Source organism: Argentina silus, assembly GCF_951799395.1.
Source record: "Argentina silus genome assembly, chromosome: X".
Taxonomy (NCBI): domain Eukaryota; kingdom Metazoa; phylum Chordata; class Actinopteri; order Argentiniformes; family Argentinidae; genus Argentina; species Argentina silus.
The window spans coordinates 13,275,200-13,295,615 of record NC_139653.1 but is presented as its reverse complement, the minus strand read 5'-3'; the positions used below and the strand labels follow the sequence as shown (position 1 = coordinate 13,295,615).

The 20,416-nt window shown below is 42.6% G+C and overlaps 1 protein-coding gene across 1 annotated transcript; it reads right to left on the bottom strand.

Moving 5' to 3' along the window:
- Nucleotides 1-288: 288 nt before the first annotated feature.
- Nucleotides 289-19,657, bottom strand: hmgcll1 (3-hydroxymethyl-3-methylglutaryl-CoA lyase like 1; the record flags this gene model as incomplete). The annotated part of the gene is made up of 9 exons (XM_083694954.1): nt 289-393; nt 645-770; nt 15,441-15,629; nt 15,927-15,990; nt 16,930-17,078; nt 17,348-17,443; nt 17,879-17,986; nt 18,533-18,610; nt 19,562-19,657. 9 exons carry the CDS (start codon nt 19,655-19,657, stop codon nt 289-291), a joined length of 1,011 nt encoding a protein of 336 aa, XP_083551080.1.
- Nucleotides 19,658-20,416: the final 759 nt, after the last annotated feature.

The following is a 20,416-nucleotide window of genomic DNA, read 5'->3' as shown; positions in this document are numbered from 1 at the left end:
GTGGAGTCGTCTCTCTCTTTCAGCTCCTATTAGACAGACTACTGCATGTATGTGACAACTGGCGTGAACTAAAAGGGGAGAGGTTAAGGTTTGGGTTAGAAAAATATTTGCTTTCAGTGCTATCATATGGAGTTGCAACATTTTAACCAATGCCAATGTGAAATGGCTATTGTTTTAGTTAACAAATAAAGAATATTGCACTTTTGTACAGCATAGGTTGCTACTGTATCTGTATATATAGCATCAACAGTACAGTATATTTCTCCTCTTCTTGCAGCAATGAAGTAATCACGAGGACTCTCCTCTTGCTTGGGCTACCTTTGAGTTGGTCTTGCGGTTTAAAGTTTTACAGATGAAGTCACCAGCTTGTATAACTTTAGGGAGGTCCACTCCCTGTAATGAAACAAATATTGTAGATTACTGAGAGATCAAAGTAGCAACATTGCCTCCCCACCAGCAGGGAGGGCAATTGCAAAAGAAACCATTGTGGAGAGGGACGCACATACATATATCAGTTTGGCAAAGACTATACAACATTTGTCAAATACTACTGACATGAATGAATGTAGTGAATGGGTGTACAGTTGAATGTACTTTCCAAGTGATTATAAAGGTCTATCTAGGGACACTGCAGCAACACTCACAGTTTCAATGCCCATTCCATGGAGCATATAGAGAACATCCTCTGTTGACACATTGCCAGAAGCACCCTGGGCATACGGGCACCCTCCCAGGCCAGCCACAGAAGAATCCACCACATAAACCCCCATCTGCAAGGAGATACAGGAGAGACATTCAGTACCCACACACAGGCCTTACATCAGGTAAAATCCCAGAACAATGTCCCCTGTTCTCTTTTATTATAACATGTTGGTACAGTGTGCCCTGCCAGGACTGTGGTTGTGTTTTACAGTGAGTTAGGAGAACTGTGGTCTCATTTCTCAGAGATGAGTGGGCACAACAGCATAATGTCCCACAGTTCAGCTTACTCATCCTCTTTGTCATTTCAAACCAGTACCACATTTGCGGCATGTTTTAATAATAGAAGACATTGTAAAAGTAGAAAGTTCCATAGTCATGTCATAATGTTTTTCTGATTATCATGGATACTTATGTTTTTTTCTTCACCAACTCTTAGTCACCGTGCACTAAAGCTGTATTTGTTCAAGGATTTTTTTTTTGTTATTATTTATATTTATCTACATATACAATTATACAACATGGTAATACAGAACTGCCCTGGATATTTTCACTGGACTTTTTTTCTGGTAAAACAAAGGAACACCTTACTCTACCATCTATTCATTGGATAATTAGCACTATCTCTCTAGTGTATATTCTATTTCTAAATGGTATATTCCAAAGGTCTGTTACTAGGCTCTGGAAACTGTTATTGTTTCATTTAAATTCAAGGCAATAACTAAATTCTAATGACATCAACACACCCTCTGATGACCTTGAATACAATGTCCCAGTCTTCTCCGTGTTCTTAATAAATAAAACACACCCATATGTAAAAATAATCACACCCAAAATGTATCTCCTCTCTTATTTCTCTTGCAGGTTCAATTTGGTTTGTGCAATGTCCGCAATCATTGTAATTGTCATTCCTCTCCATTCTGTGGGAAAATGCTTTTTACTGCCTATAATACCAAGTGTCTGGCCTCCATATGAGAATTAATGATGCGTTTTGGGTTGTTCCTCTGCACGTCTGCGCTTTTGTTGGACTGCAATACCAAACAGCCAGAAAAGGTTGCTTAGCAAAGGACAGACCCACAGCATTTAGTTTGAACCTTACAACTAGTTGCAAGAAGAACTGCTGTGACGTAAGACAATGTTCTATCATCCTAAGGAGAAGTTCCTGGGAGAAGAATCCACTTTATCATGAAATGGATGTTATTTTCTTCATATGAAGTGCAACATTGCCATTGTTGAATAAAGGGTGCAGAATTGCACATTATTAGACCAGGTATTGTAAGAAAAATACATTGTTCTTGTAGGTTGAAAATTCTTTTTTTTTTTTTATCAAATAAATCTATATTTCATTCCTGTAACGAATAATGAAGACAATTTAGATTTACCAGATGTTGAGTCACATATGGCTCTATACACTACTGATGTTGAGTTTGGTTTTAAATATAATTTATATGTTCCAACAAAGCACCTGAGTGTTGGAAATTATCCAACAAGTGATAAAACTCCAGTTATTTACAATACTTGCCTACAGGTGTATGACCTGACTTGTTACTTTCAGTTTTGGAGAAATAAGTATATGCCCCAGAGGGGTGGCCTCAAAGCTATTTACAACAGTCTCTGGAACCTTGTGTAATGGGGACACATTTTGAAGCCAAGTGTCTATTTTTCAGAGGCATTGCAGATTAAGATATCAAAATGTTTTCCACATGTCCTCGAGACTGTCAGGAGAATATTAAAGACGTTTTCCAGCTTCCGTGGCAGAGCCAGATGTCAGAGGATCCCACGGTGAGGGATCTCTGCTGTGGCATCAGGACACATCAATGTGAAGCCATGAAAGACTTCTCCCCCTCGGGAACAGGCCAAGCAAACAATAATAATGGAAGCTCCGTTGCTCTCTGAACAATGGTCCTAATTGGTGCCTTTTCTAAAAGACAAGGCCCTATTTCATCCAGGGGCTGTCTGTGCCGGCTGTAATTGCTGTTTGCGTTGGCACAGGGGAGTGATCCACTCCGGTGTGCACTGTGCACGAGATTTCCAGACCTTGGTTAACGCCAGAGCCAGATATTGTGCTGGGCAGACATTTCTGTTGTTTAAACACAGAGTTGTAATTTACCATGCCAATCCTCTTGCCTTCAACCACTTGAGAGGTGAGGGGTCTTTGTCAGATCGTTTCCGAGAGGAACAAAAGGCAAGAAATGAACAGTGATCCTTTTTGACAGCACGTTTGACTCCTGTTTTGCTATGGACGCAATACGCACAGGGGATTGGTGGTCAGAAATTCGAAATTGCTAGGGTTCAATTAGCTTCACACAGCCCAGAAACCAGATGTGGACTCACTGTTAAAGAGCCACATTTAGTGAGCCATGGCTGTATGAAAACAATGCATTCCTGGGAAAAGACACTTTGCAGTATATTCTGGCTTTTCAAATCACATGATATGGGGTTATTGAAGGCGGTTGACATACTGTAAGTGAACAACTTTTGGGATGGCCACACTCCTATTATGGTTTGTTTAAAGTGTGGCAGTACGTCAGTCAGGACAAAAGGGGTATGTTCATTGAAGGATTTGAGGCCACAATGTTCCGCCAACTCAGCCTTGACTTTTCTCTACATAAACTGTGGAACTGAGGGAGATTGTATTCATGGGTAACTCGCAAGGCTGACACATTTTTAACCTGGGACAGCAATAAATAAACAGTCCTGTAAAGCCACAACCTCTTCCTGGTATTTATGGCAAATAGGGAGGTAGACAAAAACATAAATGGATTACTCAAAAATGAAAAGAGGGAAATTTCAACTCAGAAAGAAAGCATGAACACCCTCCATTGTCTATGTTGGAACATAGTTGTACACCAAGTTAAGACCACATTCCTTTAAGTAAGAGCCTCTTTGTTATTGAACACCATAGCGGTTTGGGTAACACTTAGAGTGATGATAATGTAGCATCCATAAAGCATTCATTAAGCCTTTATATGCATGACATAAAGAGTCATAATGGCCTACATTATTGTATATACTCATTTAAAAAAGTACTTATTAATGTATTATGCAACATTATGCAATGTTAATACATTGATAAGATACACATGTCGGCTCATTCTCTATAGGAATCGTTATCCGTCAACACAGAAGGGTAATATAATATTGATTGAATATTGATTATACTCATGAGCAGGAGCCAGTGAGTGAGTCCCAAGGCGAGAGCAATATGAATGTTCATGCTCAAAGCTAGCGACATCACATACTTGCTAACTCATACCAGTACCTTCTTAAAGGGACACTTCACCAATTTTTGACCTCAAAATCGTTGTCCAGATCACCTTATAACTTGCTGTTGAGTTGTGGTGACCGTCGTGGTGACCATAGGCATAATTAAAGTGCATTAACAATACATCTTTTGCTGACCAAATGTGACACTGTCCCATTGCCTTGCAGTTAAAAAAACACACTGCTTAGTCTGCATAGTGTAAAATTTCACCTGGAACGAAAGAAGGGGCGAAGTTGTATCTCTTGCTTTGCATATCCCTCTCTGGTGCAGCGACCCACAGGAAGTGAGGCAGCAGAGTTATGGTGGAGTCCTGTTTACCTACTGTAGCATGTGTTAACCAACAGTGATGTCGCAACCTGAATGTCGCAGGTTCGAATCGGCTCTGGGGCAATTTTGACAGAGGTGCTTTTAGTGTTTTTGTTTGCTAATTTGTGTTACTAATACTAATATTTGCTAATACCTTCCCCTGACAACTTACCCTTACCCTAACCACCAAGTTAATGCCTGACCCTAACCACTTGTTACGTTAATGCCTAATACTGCCTAATTGCCACGTAAATTGAAGTACTACATACGTAGTTGCATTGCTAGTGTTTATTGTTTGAAGTAGTGATTTGTGCCTGCTTAGCCCAGCTAATCTGTATTTCTAGCTGTGAAGCTATTCAGCTATAAAAATGTATATCTGAAGTTATTACGTGTTTAGCAATACTTAGTTTTAAATACTTAGTTATGGTAAAACCAACCAAGACCAAACCGTCCGATGGTTCACAGCCTTTCTTCGAAAGGGTATCAGATTGCTAGCAAGTGTACTCACTTTGACTGTCCAGCATGCCTCGGACTGGTGCATGTTAAAGCAGGCAATCGAGGAGATGGATATAGGCAATTGGTCCGAACAGTTCGACCCATCACAGTTCCTGGACAAGGTGTTCTCAAAATTCCCCACCTTGGAGGATGCAGATGGGACGGATGGCGTCTGTGGAGGTTGTCAATTCGGCCACGGAGTCCTTGGATTCTTTTATGGCACTGCATTGCAGAACTGCCATTTGCCTGGCGTTACCTTGGCTCACATCCACTGCTACCCCCCCCCCCCCCCCCCCCAACCAAAACTACGGCCCCCTCTCAGTGGCTCAATCTCGTTACCCAGATGCCGTCCTCAGACTGAAAGCACTGTCTCGACAGCCCCATGCATGCAGAACGTCCCTTCTATCCCTTCTCTCCTTATCTAAAACCCTTGAACATGTTGTCTCTAACCAACTGTCTCACTATCTCCTTCAGAACAACCTCCTTGATCCTCACCAATCCGGCTTTAAGGCTGGGCACTATACTGAGACTGCTCTCCTAGCTGTCACGGAGACCCTCCACTCTGCTCGAGCCTCCTCCCTCTCCTCTGTTCTCACTCTTCTGGACCTGTCCACTGCATTCGACAGTAGACCACCTGATCCTTCTCTCCACCCTCTCAGAATTGGGCATCTTTGGCTCTGGCATCACTCTCCTGGTTTGCATCCTACTTGGCCGATCTCTCTTACCGGGTGATGTGAAGAGGGTCGCTGTCCTCTCCACGCACCCTCACCACTGGGGTCCCCCAGGGCTCCGTCCTAGGGCCCTTACTGTTCTCCCTTTATACCAAATCTCTTGGATCTGTAATTTCCTCACATGGTTTCTCCTACCACTGCTACACAGACGACAATCAACTCTTTCTCTCTTTCCCCCTCTCGGACTCACAGGTGGCGACACGCGTCTCTGCGTGTCTTACAGACATTTCTGCTTGGGTGTCAGCCCACCACCTCAAGCTCAACCATAACAAGACTGAGCTGCTCTTCCTCCCTGGGAAAGCCTGCCCTCTCCAAGACTTCTCCATCACAGTAGAGAACTTCACTGTGACCTCCTCCCAGTCAGCCAAGAATCTTGGGGTGATCCTTGAATGGAGTTCCATGTGTGCGATCAACTCTTTGTCTGCTTTGCGCGTCTTGTGTGTGGTAGATTTGTGAGGTTGTATCGCATGGATTTTACTCTACTGGCGTGGCACAGTATTCTCACCACTGGGTCTAGTCTGGGTTAGGCGGCAGTTACAGTAGGCCTACCTCAATGGCGCTGCTGCGGCAGACATGTGTTGTGAAGCCGTGTGAAGTGCTGCTGAAAGCCATCACAAGAGCTGGGAAGGATGTTTGAAAGATCCACCCTTCTGTTGGAATAAATTACAGACAGTGTTGACATTATTGCTGTTCCCTCCAAATAATCACTAAAATAAAAATTGCCTTATAAGCTTGCCTTATCATATAGATTTTAAAAGAAAGAGATGAAGAGTTGAATTGGCTTAAATATCAGGCTTAATGAGCACCAAGCAATGGGACCAGCTCGTGTTTTTAAAGTATCTTTATCTACTCTCATACCATCATCACACATTCTCTCATAGCAACCAACATGCGACAGCACAGGGGAAATGTTTTAGCGTAATTTGACATGAATAAACCTGAGGCGGCTTTTGATAATGCAACCTATGGATCACAGAATAAAGCTAGGAATTGTCATGCAAGACAGGACTAAGGATTTTGGGATCTCAGTGGGATTGAGACTGGATAGAAAAGTAGCCCACAGTAGGCTAGGACAACAGAGGATTGCCGTGACATCAGCCCACATTTGATAACAAATTCGCTTATCTTCCCCCACTCCTATATTGTAATTCGCTGCCCATTATAGAGCCATGATACAGAGATTGTTCTGTCTGTATAAATTACTGACTGCCCCCCTCAGCCAGCATTGAGCTAAATATTTTTAGTTGTTCCATAATGGACATTGCCTTTAGTAGGTTCTTAAAACGTTATCTACTTCATTTGTACAATGACTTGTTCTGTAAGAGCATATGTTTTATACACTCAGTGGTGATGTTACAGCTAAACCTGTGACATAATCATTGCCGTTAACAGGAAGTTCAATACCAGGCTCTGACGGCAATGTCTTGGGATTGTTTACCCATCACAGAAACTCCAGGGCCCAGTATTTCAAATGGACATTATATGAATCTGTCCCACTACTTATGGTGCCCGAAATAGGGGGACTATGTAGAAAAAGTGTTGTCATTTCTAAATGGTGAAGCCAATATGTACACAAATACCTCAAAAATAAAAGCTGATAATCTCTACTTTAACCTCATAGTAATTGTTTGATTTCAAATCCAAACGTTTGAGTTTGGAGCCAAAAGAAGGACAAATGCTTCACTGTTCCATTACTTACGCAGGGCACTGTAGATTAAAGGTTTTGAAATACTCTGCCCTGATGACATTTATTTACAAGTCCCTCTATCTTAGCTCACTGCTTAATATACCAATAGCAACTTGAGGTCTGGTAAGGCTACTCCTAAAGCCCGCACTTACAAGCTGCGTAATTTGAAAAGTATAAATATGATTTTTGTGATGTCATATCGAATTGATTACAATTCTCTTTCAATCGACTCGGTTTGACATCTTACTATGGGACATGCACCCCTGCGTACCCTATTCACTGAAACACTATTCAATCATGCCTGGAACAGGCTGGCATTTGACATGGCTGACCCCGCCCTAGCCACCCTATAAAGGCAACTGCAATGCGTGCCCATTTCATTCTTTTCGCTCTTCACTCGCTTATTCGCAAGCCCGCCTGCAGTGTTCCGATAGAACCTAGCTACCTAGCTTAACTGTTCCACTGGAAAGTTCACTGGTTTCCATGGGGGGTTAGGTTACTTATTCTTCCTCATATGAATCCTGCTGATTCAGGCTTCACTCTTACCAAGTGAAGTTCTCTTTAGTTTGGTTTGCCAACAAAAGATTTAGTCACTAGCCTAGCCACTTTCTCTCGTGCCCCTCGGGTGCCACGCGAGTTTTGTAGCTAGCTGGTAGGTGAGCTCTCGTAGTGTTTATGAGCGTCGAGGTACTCCCCTCTTTTACTACACAAGTGAACGAAAGAGTCTAGTTTGCCCCCTCATGTTTTCCGCATGAGTGAACGCTTGCAGAATTTAAAAAAAACTTGACTAGCTAGCCTACAGTACACAACCATTAGTCTGCTCCTTTCACTTCACTGTTATTTGCCTGGCTTGCTAGCATTCGCTATGCTAGCTGGCTAACAACAGAGTGGTTGGCTAGTAATAAACCCACACTAGGGCTGTGCTCCAAAATGGGTTCTTGCGCTCTGCGTCTTCCCGTTCTTGACATTTTAAATACGAAAGGACATCTTCTATATCCTTCAGTTGGTGAGCTTGCTCCCAATTGTTAGGTCGGACCTGTGACGAGAGACAGCTTTGTGGAGTGTTGATATCCAAATTAACATTGCTGCACTCTATAGTGGACACATAATGGACTGTACATAAAATATTTTTCAAGGCTAAACATGATTTTCACTACCACTGTACTCAGAAACAATTCTAGTGTACATATCAACTGAGTTTCAACCATGAACGATGTCATACAAACATTTTTTTTTGTTTGTATTGCAAGTATTGCCATTTTACTGTCGCCCAACAGTTAAAAGTGCGTAGTCTAGATTGCATAGAGAACACATTATTGACTGTACACAAGAAAAATGAAAAGGCTAAACATGATTTTTGCTACCACTGTACTCCACAACACTTCTAGTATAGATATCAACTAAGTTTCAACCATGAGCGACAAACAATTATTGACCCTTTACTCCAATCTCCAATACCAGTTAGTTTCTCTTTATTTTCGTCCTCTGGGTCAATAGAAATTGCTGTTTGGAAATCAGTGGCAGAGTTCCAGATTAAAAAAAGGCATTTGCTCTTGTCACTGTGGAGGCTCAGTGTGATTTTCATCTTATGTGTCCCGCTTGCTTTGACATTTTACATACGAAAGGAGTTCTTCTATATCCTTCAGTTGGTGAGCTTGGTCCCAATTGTTAGGTCGGACCTGTGATGAGAGCCAGCTTTGTGGAGTGTTGAGCTGCTGGATAACCTGTGACATCACAGGTCTTCCCCCTCACCTCACAGAGGAGAAACATGGTGGAGTGGAAGCTCCTCCCCTCCACTCAACCTGTGTTTAAAGGTCCTCACTTAGATTGACGATTGGGTGATATGTGCGGTCACTTTGGATCAGGCAGAAGAGCACCTGTTGTCACACCTGCTCGTCCTAGGCTTCTGGATAAAATCATGCCAAAAGCTCGCTCATACCAACCCAAGAGACAAACCTTGTCGGTGACTCTGGTCTTGGCTTGAGCTGCCCCCACCGTGGACAGGCGAGAGGCTTTTCGCCTATGCTTTGAGGTGTTCCATCCAGCCATGGCCTCCTGATGGTGGTAGTCCCACTTGGCCTCCTTCTCATGCGAGAATTCCAGCAATAGGTCATAGCACTCCATCTGGATCCTTCTCTGCATCGGCACGGATGTGTGCTTGTCTCTAAGACGAGCCTAATGGCACAAGAGTGGTGGAGAGACCCCTTCTATCTGTGGAGGCTGCCTCATGGGCAAATATACGTCACCACCAAAGAGGGATGCACTTCCAGCAGCTCCTGGCCATAGCACAGGAACTGCTGTTTGGCGCAGCAGCAGCAACCATCTATTGTCTCTCAGAGCAACACATGTACCAGGCAGACTAAATTTGGGAGGAGATTTACTCCTGCGTGGAGACCCCCTAACAGGGGAATGATGTGGAGACGTCATGGCAGGGTACCGTAGATCTTTACGCAACAGATGTGCATTGCTGTCTGTCAGCAATAAAGGAGTGCAACATTTCTCAGGACATGGATGCTCTGGCTCACTAGTAACAAGACGCGCTCCTTTACGCATTCCCTCATTTCTCCTGATTGCCCCACATTGGCCAGGGAGACCTCGGCATGCGAAGATAGCACAGCTTCTTTACGTATGACCGTGGTGCCTCCCAATCACAGGGCCAAATAGTCCTCCCGCACCCCAAGTTGATGGATCTATGGGTTAGTCCATGAGAGGTCCAATTTACACTCGGAGGGCGTGGCCCTGAAAGTGAGAGAACCCCCTCAACAGCAAGTATACATGACCTCAAGTGGAGCGTGTTTGAGGGTTGGCTTGAGAGGTGTGGTGTGGTGCCTTTTCAGTGCCCCTCTCCCACAGCCCTCTCCTTCTTACAGGACCTGCCATTAAAGGCTACATGGCCACCATCAGCATGCCATGTTGGTCCTGGTGAAAAGACTATATGGGCACACCCCCTTGGTCTGTGGTTTTGTGAAAGGAGCACGCCGCATCATTCCGGTCTCCAGGCTACCTGTCCCATTTGGGACTTTTTCCCTGGCTTGACGGCTTCATTGCTTGACGGAGAATTGGCTTGGCTTTGTTGCCAGCCTTGACCACGGTCAAGAGCAGTAGCGACCTCAATGCGCTCTCGGTTCATTCTTCATGTACTCAGTTTGCCCCTGACGACTAATGTGACAATACGTCCTAACGCTGCGTTCGTTCCTGAAGTCATTACTATGACGTATAGTAGTTGTGCTGTCCTTCCATCCCTGCCTCTTCTTCTCCAGAGGATAGGTGTCTGAACACTCTCTACGTGGTGCACCCACTACGCATTTACAAGGACAGATCTGAGCCGTTCAGGGTGTGTGATCAACTGTTTGTGTTTCGCCAAACTTGTATGGGGTAGAGCACTATCCAAAGAGCCTTCTCACTGTATAGTGGAGGTGTACAGTTCTAAAAGCCTGTGTACAGTTCTCCCCCTTTGGGAGTCTGGGCACATTCCACGAGAAGAATTGCTACGTTTTGGGCTCTGATTAAGGGCATCTCTATTTCTAAGATTCGTGCTGCAGCCAGTTGGGCTTCTCTTCACACTTTAGTGAAATTCTACCGCCTGGATGTCACTGCACAGTAGGTCAATAACAGACCTACACAACTACCAGCAATTGTTACCTAGCATCATTATAATTGCAGGCCATACACACCATGGGCCATGATACTGTTGATAGCCTACCTCATCCCCCATCTCTGATGATCAGTGGAGCGGACAGATCTCACAACATGTAGCCTATTAACAATTAAGTTGTGATCACATTTTTATAGGTAAAAAAACTGGGAGAAAGAGGCTGGAATTATTACAACCATGGTCACGCACAGTCCGTACAAATGACTGACATTGCCGATTCACAAGGAACTAAAATGACAGAGATGCTCTGGCAATGAGTACCTGAGGGAAGGGTGGGACTTCCTTTTGAGCACTGGAAGGCCATAGGCTCACCAAGGGTGTTGTGAAAGGTCTTGTGTGAAGGCGTATTCCTATAGCAATGGCCAGTTCCCTTCCATCAGGGAACAGTGGTTATATAAATAACCTTACAATGTGCGCTATAGTCACATGCGGATATGCTATGGTTGCCTTCTGAATGCATGTTTTGTTAGGAGACTGTTGCTTAGATACATCGCTGTGTTGTTTAAGTATTGACAACATAGCCCAACATCTCTTGTCCTGTTGACTCCTTCACCCCTTCTTTCCATGTATACAGTAGACTATCAAGGAGACTGAGTCTCCCTATTCTCCCTCATACCTAATGTTGAGATGTCAACAACCTTTCGTTTGCAGAGCCATTAACATTCTCCTCATGATAACATTCATTATTTCAGGGAGGTTGCTACTTGGCCTATGAGTAAGGCCTAATTAGCAACCATCAAACAACATCAACCTCTAAATGTTTACTCATTTTGTTTAAGATTGGTTGAGTTGTTTACAAATGAGGGGTCCTTACACCCACATAACCTACAGTAGCTACATTTTAATGGGACTAAGGTTATACCAACAATTTCCTGGATTGGTTAACTTCAAACTCTATAACACAACATGTTTGTTTTATTTTACTCAGTTTAAAATTTTTCCCATAATCAGCACATGTACCATATCACTGGCCCGAGAGCAATAGTAGAGCTACAGTACCTAACCTTTTGGTGCTGCCTGCCTGGAACACATCTCAGACAACTTGCAACATAGCTAGCATGTTGGCAGTTAATTTTAAGTAACTTCCGCAGTTTTGATAACGGATCGAGTTCAAATCACTGCCCTAACAATTTGTCCTACCTGCAGCGAAGATAAGGACATGAGATTAATTAACTCAAGAATGTTGCGGTATTTGCCTAATAGATGTCTAGACAGTTGTCTGAGTAGAACTAGTCCGTCTTTGTCAAGGAACAAAGCTTGTGATGTGCCCTGTTTTTTTGCACCCCAAATTGTTTGATGTTGAGCCATACAGTAGCTACCTGAGTGCACACACATCAACAAATGTTGTTTACTTTGATGCAAGTTGGAAATGTAATTTTAATGAAGTGATCTGTAGCAAATTAAGGTGTAGAACATTAGCCATTGCACTTCGGATGTTTGGACTTGGCATTACACAGTTGGTCAATCAAGGACAGAAGCGCTGTCTCGCCTGCACCCAGGTGGGTGTAGTAGGGTAATAGATGCATGGCATCTCGAGTGGCAGGTCGAGTGGCATCAGGTCATGGCAGGTCGAGTGGCATCAGATGTGCTAAAAGATTCTGGCCTTGAAAACACCAGTAATATTTCAGACACACCCCACATAGCACCACTGCCAGAATCTTTATGCCAGCGCCCTGTTGGTCTACTGTGTTGCGTAATATATCCTTCCACCGAGACTCATTAATGGTACAATACGCAGCTGGTGAGATTAAACAGTGAGTGGTGCTAAGCAGTTACTTCCAATTAAAGCCTGTTTTAAACCAAGGCAAATTGACGTTGCAATTGAGTTCAAAATGAAACTTTCCAGAACACACTGCCTGGGTGTTTTTGGCAATTCACCAATGTTGCAAGAGGCCCGGACAGTTTCCATTTACAACCAAGTCAACATAGACAATGTTTCTGGCGAAGTCCGAGCCTTAAACTGTTACCCATCAGTGGGTCTCAGTCCACCATTTGGGAACCACTGATGTAGAGCATTAGATTATATTGGACCAGGTGGAGTAGTGTCCCTTACTGATCCACTTAAACACATTCTCAGACTAGCTACTGCTCCATAGTTTATATTCTAGATACAGTATATATACATATATTTAAAAGATTAAAACACTGTAGATGAACTTTGACTCTAGCTTGCTTTGCATAGCATGAGTGAGACCATGTCAGGATTCTCAGTCAAGAGCGTCTGGCTACAGTGAGTTCCATCAATAAACCAGCAAGTCAGCCGTAGTTGGAACATGGAAATATTTGGTATGATTAAATATATTTCCAAGTCTATGAAATTGAAGGACATACTTTCTCATTGTGTGTACTGCGGAAGGTATGTTTGTAACAAAGGCCCCCAGAACCTCCCCAATGAAAGGTACAAAGAGCATGGAATGTCTTTATCATGAACAAAAGCAGAGTTGACTCAGGGCTGACAGGGTTAGGGGAATTCATTTCTCTCCCAGTTGGTGGTGTGGAATACTGGCAACCAGTAATGAAAAGCTATGATAAAATCTTTCATTTCCACTTTTGTGTGGAGTTTGTTGAGATGGAGGAGGACAAATGGCTGGCTAAATATCCAGGGCTGTTATTATTTTCTGTGGTCATTGGGCAGCTGTGATGAATCAATTTCAATGTGATTCACAGAGAGGAATTTCTCCCTTCTTCTGCTTCTTCTCACTCTTGTCAAAGTGCCCAACATCATGATCTCTTGTTAAGGTTATTTTTAAATGCATTACTGAAAGCCATTGAATGAACATTGAAAATACAGATTTTGATTTAGGTCATCAAATGTATTTCAACAAATGTATGTATTTTATGTAGAAATTCAAACAATCATTGCACAAGTTATTGTTTGTTTTTTTGTGCCGGTTTCCAGTAGAATTTACCTCACCTTTTAGCATCTTGTACCTTGAACTGGTACGTAGTTATAATGAATCTGAAACACACAGTTTTCTTAGTATTTTGTAATTACTGTGTAATAACCATCTGATTTCTTGGTAACATCTGTACCCCTAAGGAGAGTGCTATCGAGACATTTCTCATTGACTCTTTGTCTTTTCTTTCTTGAGATGTCCTAACAAACATGACCATGACTAAGAATTCTCAATGTATCAAGACAGTCCTGAATTAGTTCAGTCTCAGTTACCAAGTTGCAGCTGAAGGGAAGGGAGAAGGGTGTGTGTGTGTGTGTGTGTGTGTGTGTGTTGGGGGGGGGGTTCTTTCTCCATTTGCCATGTGTAGTAGCGGGCAATGAAAGGATAATTTTTCCTTGCCCTTTAAGCACAGCATTGTCAGATAGTTCAACAGCCAAGTGACAGATGAGTTGGGAGCCCCTCAGGGCTCTCCTCTCCCCCTCACTCTCTGTGGCTTTGTCAAGGCCAGGGCACTGTCATGTGAAACAGACACCGAATAGGTGAGCCTTTGTGTGGACCCCCTCACATCTGCTGACCCACCCAGCCCCCAAAGAGCATCCCTCCAGTGCCGAGGATGACAAACTGGGAGACAGAGCACAATGGGGCCCAGAGAACTGATACAGCCACGTCTGCCTTACCTCTGCTTGTTGTCCAGCCTCTCAGGTTTTAGGTTTACCAAAGAGAGGTGGTGAGAAACACCACAGAGAAGAGCTACTCCAGGAAGCTTTTGTACAATTTAATTTGATTTTGTGGTCTAAGCAAGGATAAAGCTTTTATTAATGATCTGTGAAAGCCTCTTTTATTCACTTTAGTGAAGGTGCCTGTAACAGGAGAGCCTGATGGACCTATCTTATGCTCATTATTATTCTGGGATTTTTTCTAGGGTAGTTTATGTATTATTTTCTATTGTGGGGACTCCCAGATCATGTTCCCTAACATTGTCATGCCAAATTAACAGATGTTTCCTTCTCTCCTATTTGTGTCTTATTGTAACATATACTTTTGTTATTGTTGTTTATGAATATCTTTTCAGGAAACAAAGCAATGCTCCCTCAATCCGCACAAAAACAGAGCATACAAGAGGTTTGGCACAGAAAAGCTTTCATGCTATCATTTATGACCACGAAGGTATGTTTCACATTAGCATAAAAACATAGGAAGTACAAAATGGTTCCCATTTTTTGTATTTTTTAAAAGGAATGAAAAGGTTATGAAAAGGAACCCTATAATATCTTGTGAATATTTAACATTGAGCCTTTCAGTCATTTTTACTACGTTTCAGATGTACCTTTGATCTGTAGTTTCTCAGGCACTCCAAAATTAAAGAAATACTCTGTAATATGTACAAACCATCAAAGAGTGGCACCAACAACGTTAACAATAGAACAATTGTATCCCATGACATTTGTACATGCAAATAGCACTAACTTTAAGTATTTGTAGGAATGTCATGCAATAAGAGCAGCACTACTTAGTCAAACAGGATTTTAAGCTATACATCATCTGTTTACAAAGTCTCGTATGACAAGCTTAAATAATGGAGTAATAAGTTCTTAGTGTTCTCAAAGGAGTATACTGTATTTTATTAGTTGGAATTAGTGGAAATCATTATTGACTATGGCCTTAAAATAATGTGGTATTATCGTGCCTAAATGTCAGTGGTTACCTGCAGGGCAGTGAGGATGTTGGCAAGTGCCTGCCCGTAGGTGTCATGGCAGTGAACCGCCAGGGCGCTGCTGGGTGTCTCCTTCACCACGCTGTGTAACATCTTGGCCATGGAGCCTGGAGTGCCCACACCAACAGTATCCCCCAGGGACACCTCATAGCAGCCCATTCCATACAGCTTCTTGGCCACCTAGCCCGGAACATCAAGAGCAACTCAACAAAACAATTCTCTTGAAAACAAAAGGCCGGAGCCCACAGCTATCTGGCCTGATAAGAACTGTATGCAGTCTCACTGTCAAAGAAGAGATAAAGTCCTCATGAGGCTCTGATATTGTCTAAAGAAGAGATAAGGTCTCTTTAGAGGAAATGTTCACAGAGAGTTCTGAGATGACCTTTATGGTCTGTTATACCATCATCCTATGTAATGTTTAACCTCTATAAGTCCATCTTTGTTAAATAAAAAGATAACACAGTAGTTTTGCCTTACCTCTGAGACTTTAGACGGTTCAATGTGTCCTTCATATGGACATCCTAGTGCACAGGAAACATATCTGAAAGAAAATACATTAATAAACAGTAGTCATAAAGATGATTAGTCATTTCTTTAGTGAGTGTTACAAAATATATAGTCCTACAATATGATCTGCCCTTGGAAAAAAACTAATATATGATTTATTCCTTGTATTATTAGAATTACAGAAGAGCATAACATGAACAACTGGTGTTGAATATTTTTGTGATATGTTCCTTGTACTGTTGACAGTAGCAATGAGAAATGATGCAGGAGAATGAAGTAAAACTATATAGTCTTTCCATATGTGTAGGAAACGTTTACCGCTTGAAAGGGCAGACAACATGTGAAAAGTAGAAAATGTTTCTCCTGGGCTCTTGGTCGTTAGGCGATACCCTAGTTTGCCACCAGAATTTCCATAGAGTCTAGCTGGACTTCAGGGAGCTTGGTTCTACGCAGTCATCTCAAACAGCAGGCATTTGCCAAAATGAGTGTCAAACAAATGCGTTGTCATGGTAATACTGCTCTGCTTTCCTACAGATTTAAAGGGTGCTACTGTACAACTTTCTTTATGTTTCTGTTACTGTACTGTCCATCTGGACTTGTAGTTATTACGCATTGTACGACTCAGTGCACATCTGGAACTTTGCTTATTAACCTATTATTTCTGGAATAATTTAATGCTGTCTGAGTGTTCTTGTACAAATAGAGAAAGTGTAGCATTCTGAAACAGTCTACAGACATGTTTTTAGAGGCTCAAATTGTTAAAAACTCACAGCAGTTAAGTACAGTATTTTGATCATAACATCATGAACACCAATCCTTGCACAGCTTAATTTTCATTTTATAGGCGAAACCAATCGCATTGTACATTGTTGGTTAACATTGGCTAGAAAGCATAGGATAAAAGACATGAATGCCTACAGTACATGGCTTCACCAATGTGAGTGAGGAAAGTGAGGAATCATACTGTACAAACCCTCGGACTGGAATTTGGCATTGTTTGGCAGTGCGAATGACTTCCTCGAACCTCAGCATGCTTTCATCAATAGAGCAGTTGATATTCTTCCTACTGAAGGTCTCAGAGGCTGACCCAAACACTGCCACTTCAGTAGCACCAGCTGCAACCTTAAACAAGAGAGACCGTTGACTGCTGCCACACATGTAAAACACTTGTGCATACTGTGTTATGACACAAGGTGAAGGATTAACACCTTGTAACACAGTTGCAACCAACCTCTTAGACATAAAACATACTTTAAGATGTACTGCAGCACCTAGCATATGAATAATAATCATTACAATTAATATTCATACAATTAATTCATAGACACAGCCTGAAGTAATATTTATTAATTATAAAGGAAGTTGTTCATGAATTATGAAGAATTGCTTACAGCATCCCGGAAGCCGTGCATGTTGGGTGTCAGAACAGGGTACCGAACATTAGGTGATCTGTGGATTCCTTGCAGTACATCAGTGTGGTCCGCCATCTTATTCAGCAGACAGAACAAAATACATGTACACAATATATCAACAGAGTAAGTAGTTATGGTTTCAGAAAAAACATTACAGAGCTTATTTTTATTCAACCCTCATACCCTCATTACCCAAAATAAGCCCATACAGATGAAATATAGCAAACTTTTACACATTGTATGTCTTATGCAACTACAAAATATGACAGTTACTTCTGGTCTATTTCATTAGGTGAGCGTTAATATATTTTATGAAGGTGAATGAAATAACATGCTTGGAAAACAACACATAGAAAATATATCTTAAGGCTTTCCCCAAAACATCTGTGAGCCCCAGCACATAACTGGGATGCTGCAGGAGCAGGTTTCCCTCAGTAGTCCTGCAGAGAACAATGAGAGCCTAATAAATCACTCAGCATGCTTTCTGGCCGCACAAAGAAGAGTTATTACCTGCGGTACCCACTTTGAAGACACAAAGCTGGTGGCCTCGATCACAGGCAGGCCTGTTTCCGAGAGCATGTCTATCAGCTGGATTTTGACTCCTGTCGGAACGATTTCCTGGAAAACAATGAAATGGAGACGGCTCTTTCTGGATTTGATTCCTCTCAAGATTGGAGGTACCCGAGTGGACATCTGGCCAATTCAACTGCAATGTATTTGCAATCAGAGTAATTTACTGTCCTCACCTGCTGGGCCTGCTTTTTCAAAACATATTTCTTACAATTACAACGTGTGGTACCCAGACTTTGACTCTGTCATCATGTCAATCTGCACAGCTACGGTAGACTACAATGTGGCAATGATAAAGTTGTGACTTACTCACACTGAACATACAGTACAACATCTGAACCATCTGGTGAAACCATGTCATGTTTCCCATAGGTTTCAAGGTTAGTTGGTGTTCATTTGATCAATACATTTTTTGAGGGGTAAATGTGAAACACATGCCCGGGGTAATCATAGAAAAGGAATCCATATGTTGAAGGAAAATCAGTGAAATTATTTAATTTAAACCTCTAGTCTGTGCTGCGTATGGTCTTTACCTAATATGTTGGGCCCCACATAGGCCGTACAGTATGCTAGATGGGTGACTATATTCAGTACCTTTTCATTTTGAAGTCCGTCTCTCGGCCCAACTTCAACGATTTTAACAAACTCTGGGTATTCATGTGTTCCAGTGCACTAAGAATAAATAGAATCATGTTACACATTGAACACACATTATTTCACCCCTCCTAACACTCTTTAACACAGTAGGCCTATCTGATGCTGCTTCAGCTCTCCTACACTGTGTTACATTTTTAGCTGAAAACCCTACAGTTTCAGATCACTGCTACAGTTTTAATAACAGTGAACAGTTTATGAACAGTGAAATGTGTCAGGTTTAAGCTGTTTGAGCTGTCTCTGCAATAACACCAGTCCACCAGCAATAACATCTCTTCTGACGTCATAACCAAGTAAGAAGTGCATTTGCCCAAAAGCTTCCACTGTTGTGGGAACAGATAAGCAAGCGAGGAAGTAACAGAGTGCTGACTTGATGCGCTCCCTTTGTCTGATGATACACAGCCTTAGACAGTGGGGTAGAGACAGGGTCTTGCTTATAGGCCTGAAGTCAGCAATTGTACAGAATGTTAGATTGGTTATGGGTATTTAAAGGTCCAGTATGTAGTTTTGATCTTGAGCATAATACATTGGTACCGATCAAGGAATAATATCACAAGATATGAACGTTCAGTGAAGAAAGCTATTTTGGTCCAAACAAATCACAACATGTACCTATTTTACGTTTTGTTTGTTTACAAGGATATGCACACTATTATAAAAAGTATCATATGTAGGCCTACGTTTTCTAATTTTCTCTGTGGCCAAAGGGGCCAGCAACATACATGCTTCACCTTTCAAATACTTCAGTTTCAGATGTAGTTCATTGGATAACCAACCTTGCTACGCTCAATTATTCTTATTAATTTCAACAAGAATATGGCATTTACATACAGTATATATGTAGAACGTTGCATAAGTATAGCAGAACATCATTGCCTCTGTCCTTTCACATGTCCCCGCCCTGTCTCGGTCATGAATCATGTGCACAAAGCACGTGCAACAGAGCAAAAGCAAGATAAAGACGCCCACCTTCTCCTCCTGCAGCCAACGCGTTAGCCACGGATAATCCTGGATGAGTTGCTCGTAGCTCAGGCAGTGCTTCACCGTGGCGGGTACGTTACCCATCCGAATGACTCCCGTTCAGCCTGCAGGACTCCCCCAGGATCCTCTGACACCTGCAGAGATGGATCTTTACGTCTGACTGCAAAAGATATATGCAGAGTACACAGATCAATATGCTCACGCAGGCTGGATAACGCAGGGGCCTGCCGCATGAAACACTTACATTAAGAGGTTGGCAGCTGAGAGCAGAGAGAGAGTGACTCAGCAGTTACCATGGCAGCCGCATCCCTATCAAGGAATGGATGGAGAGAGCGAGAGAGAGCTTGAAGGGGAGGGGGAGGGGGAGGGGAGAGTCAGTGGCTCACTGGGGACTGAAGTGTGAGCAAGTGTTTTGTCTGGACAAGACTGACAGTCTTACAACTGGCTGTGTGAGCAGTCAGGCTCTCAAAGGGAAGTATTTGCATGCCGAGTCTCCGGGCTCTAGAATAAGACTAGTCACACCACTGCTTATTCTAGGTCCCCCACCTCCCAGTTTCAGCGGAAATCTAAGGCTTCAGGGAAACAGGCTGCTTTGATTGATCTCCTGTGACTGAAGCAGCTGAAGGTTTTCCATTGCCAGGCGTGCCACTGCTGCCAATGTCAACTGCACACTGAAATAAAATCCCCTTGTAAAGCCAGGGCACAATTTACCAGAGAAAGACCTATTCTTCCTCACCCAGATGTTAACAATAGAGGGGCTTAATGAAGTCCTAGCACTGAACCCACCACAATGAGCTGCCCTCTGATGAGAGACCCCTACCCCCCACTCAGGGGAGAGAGGGA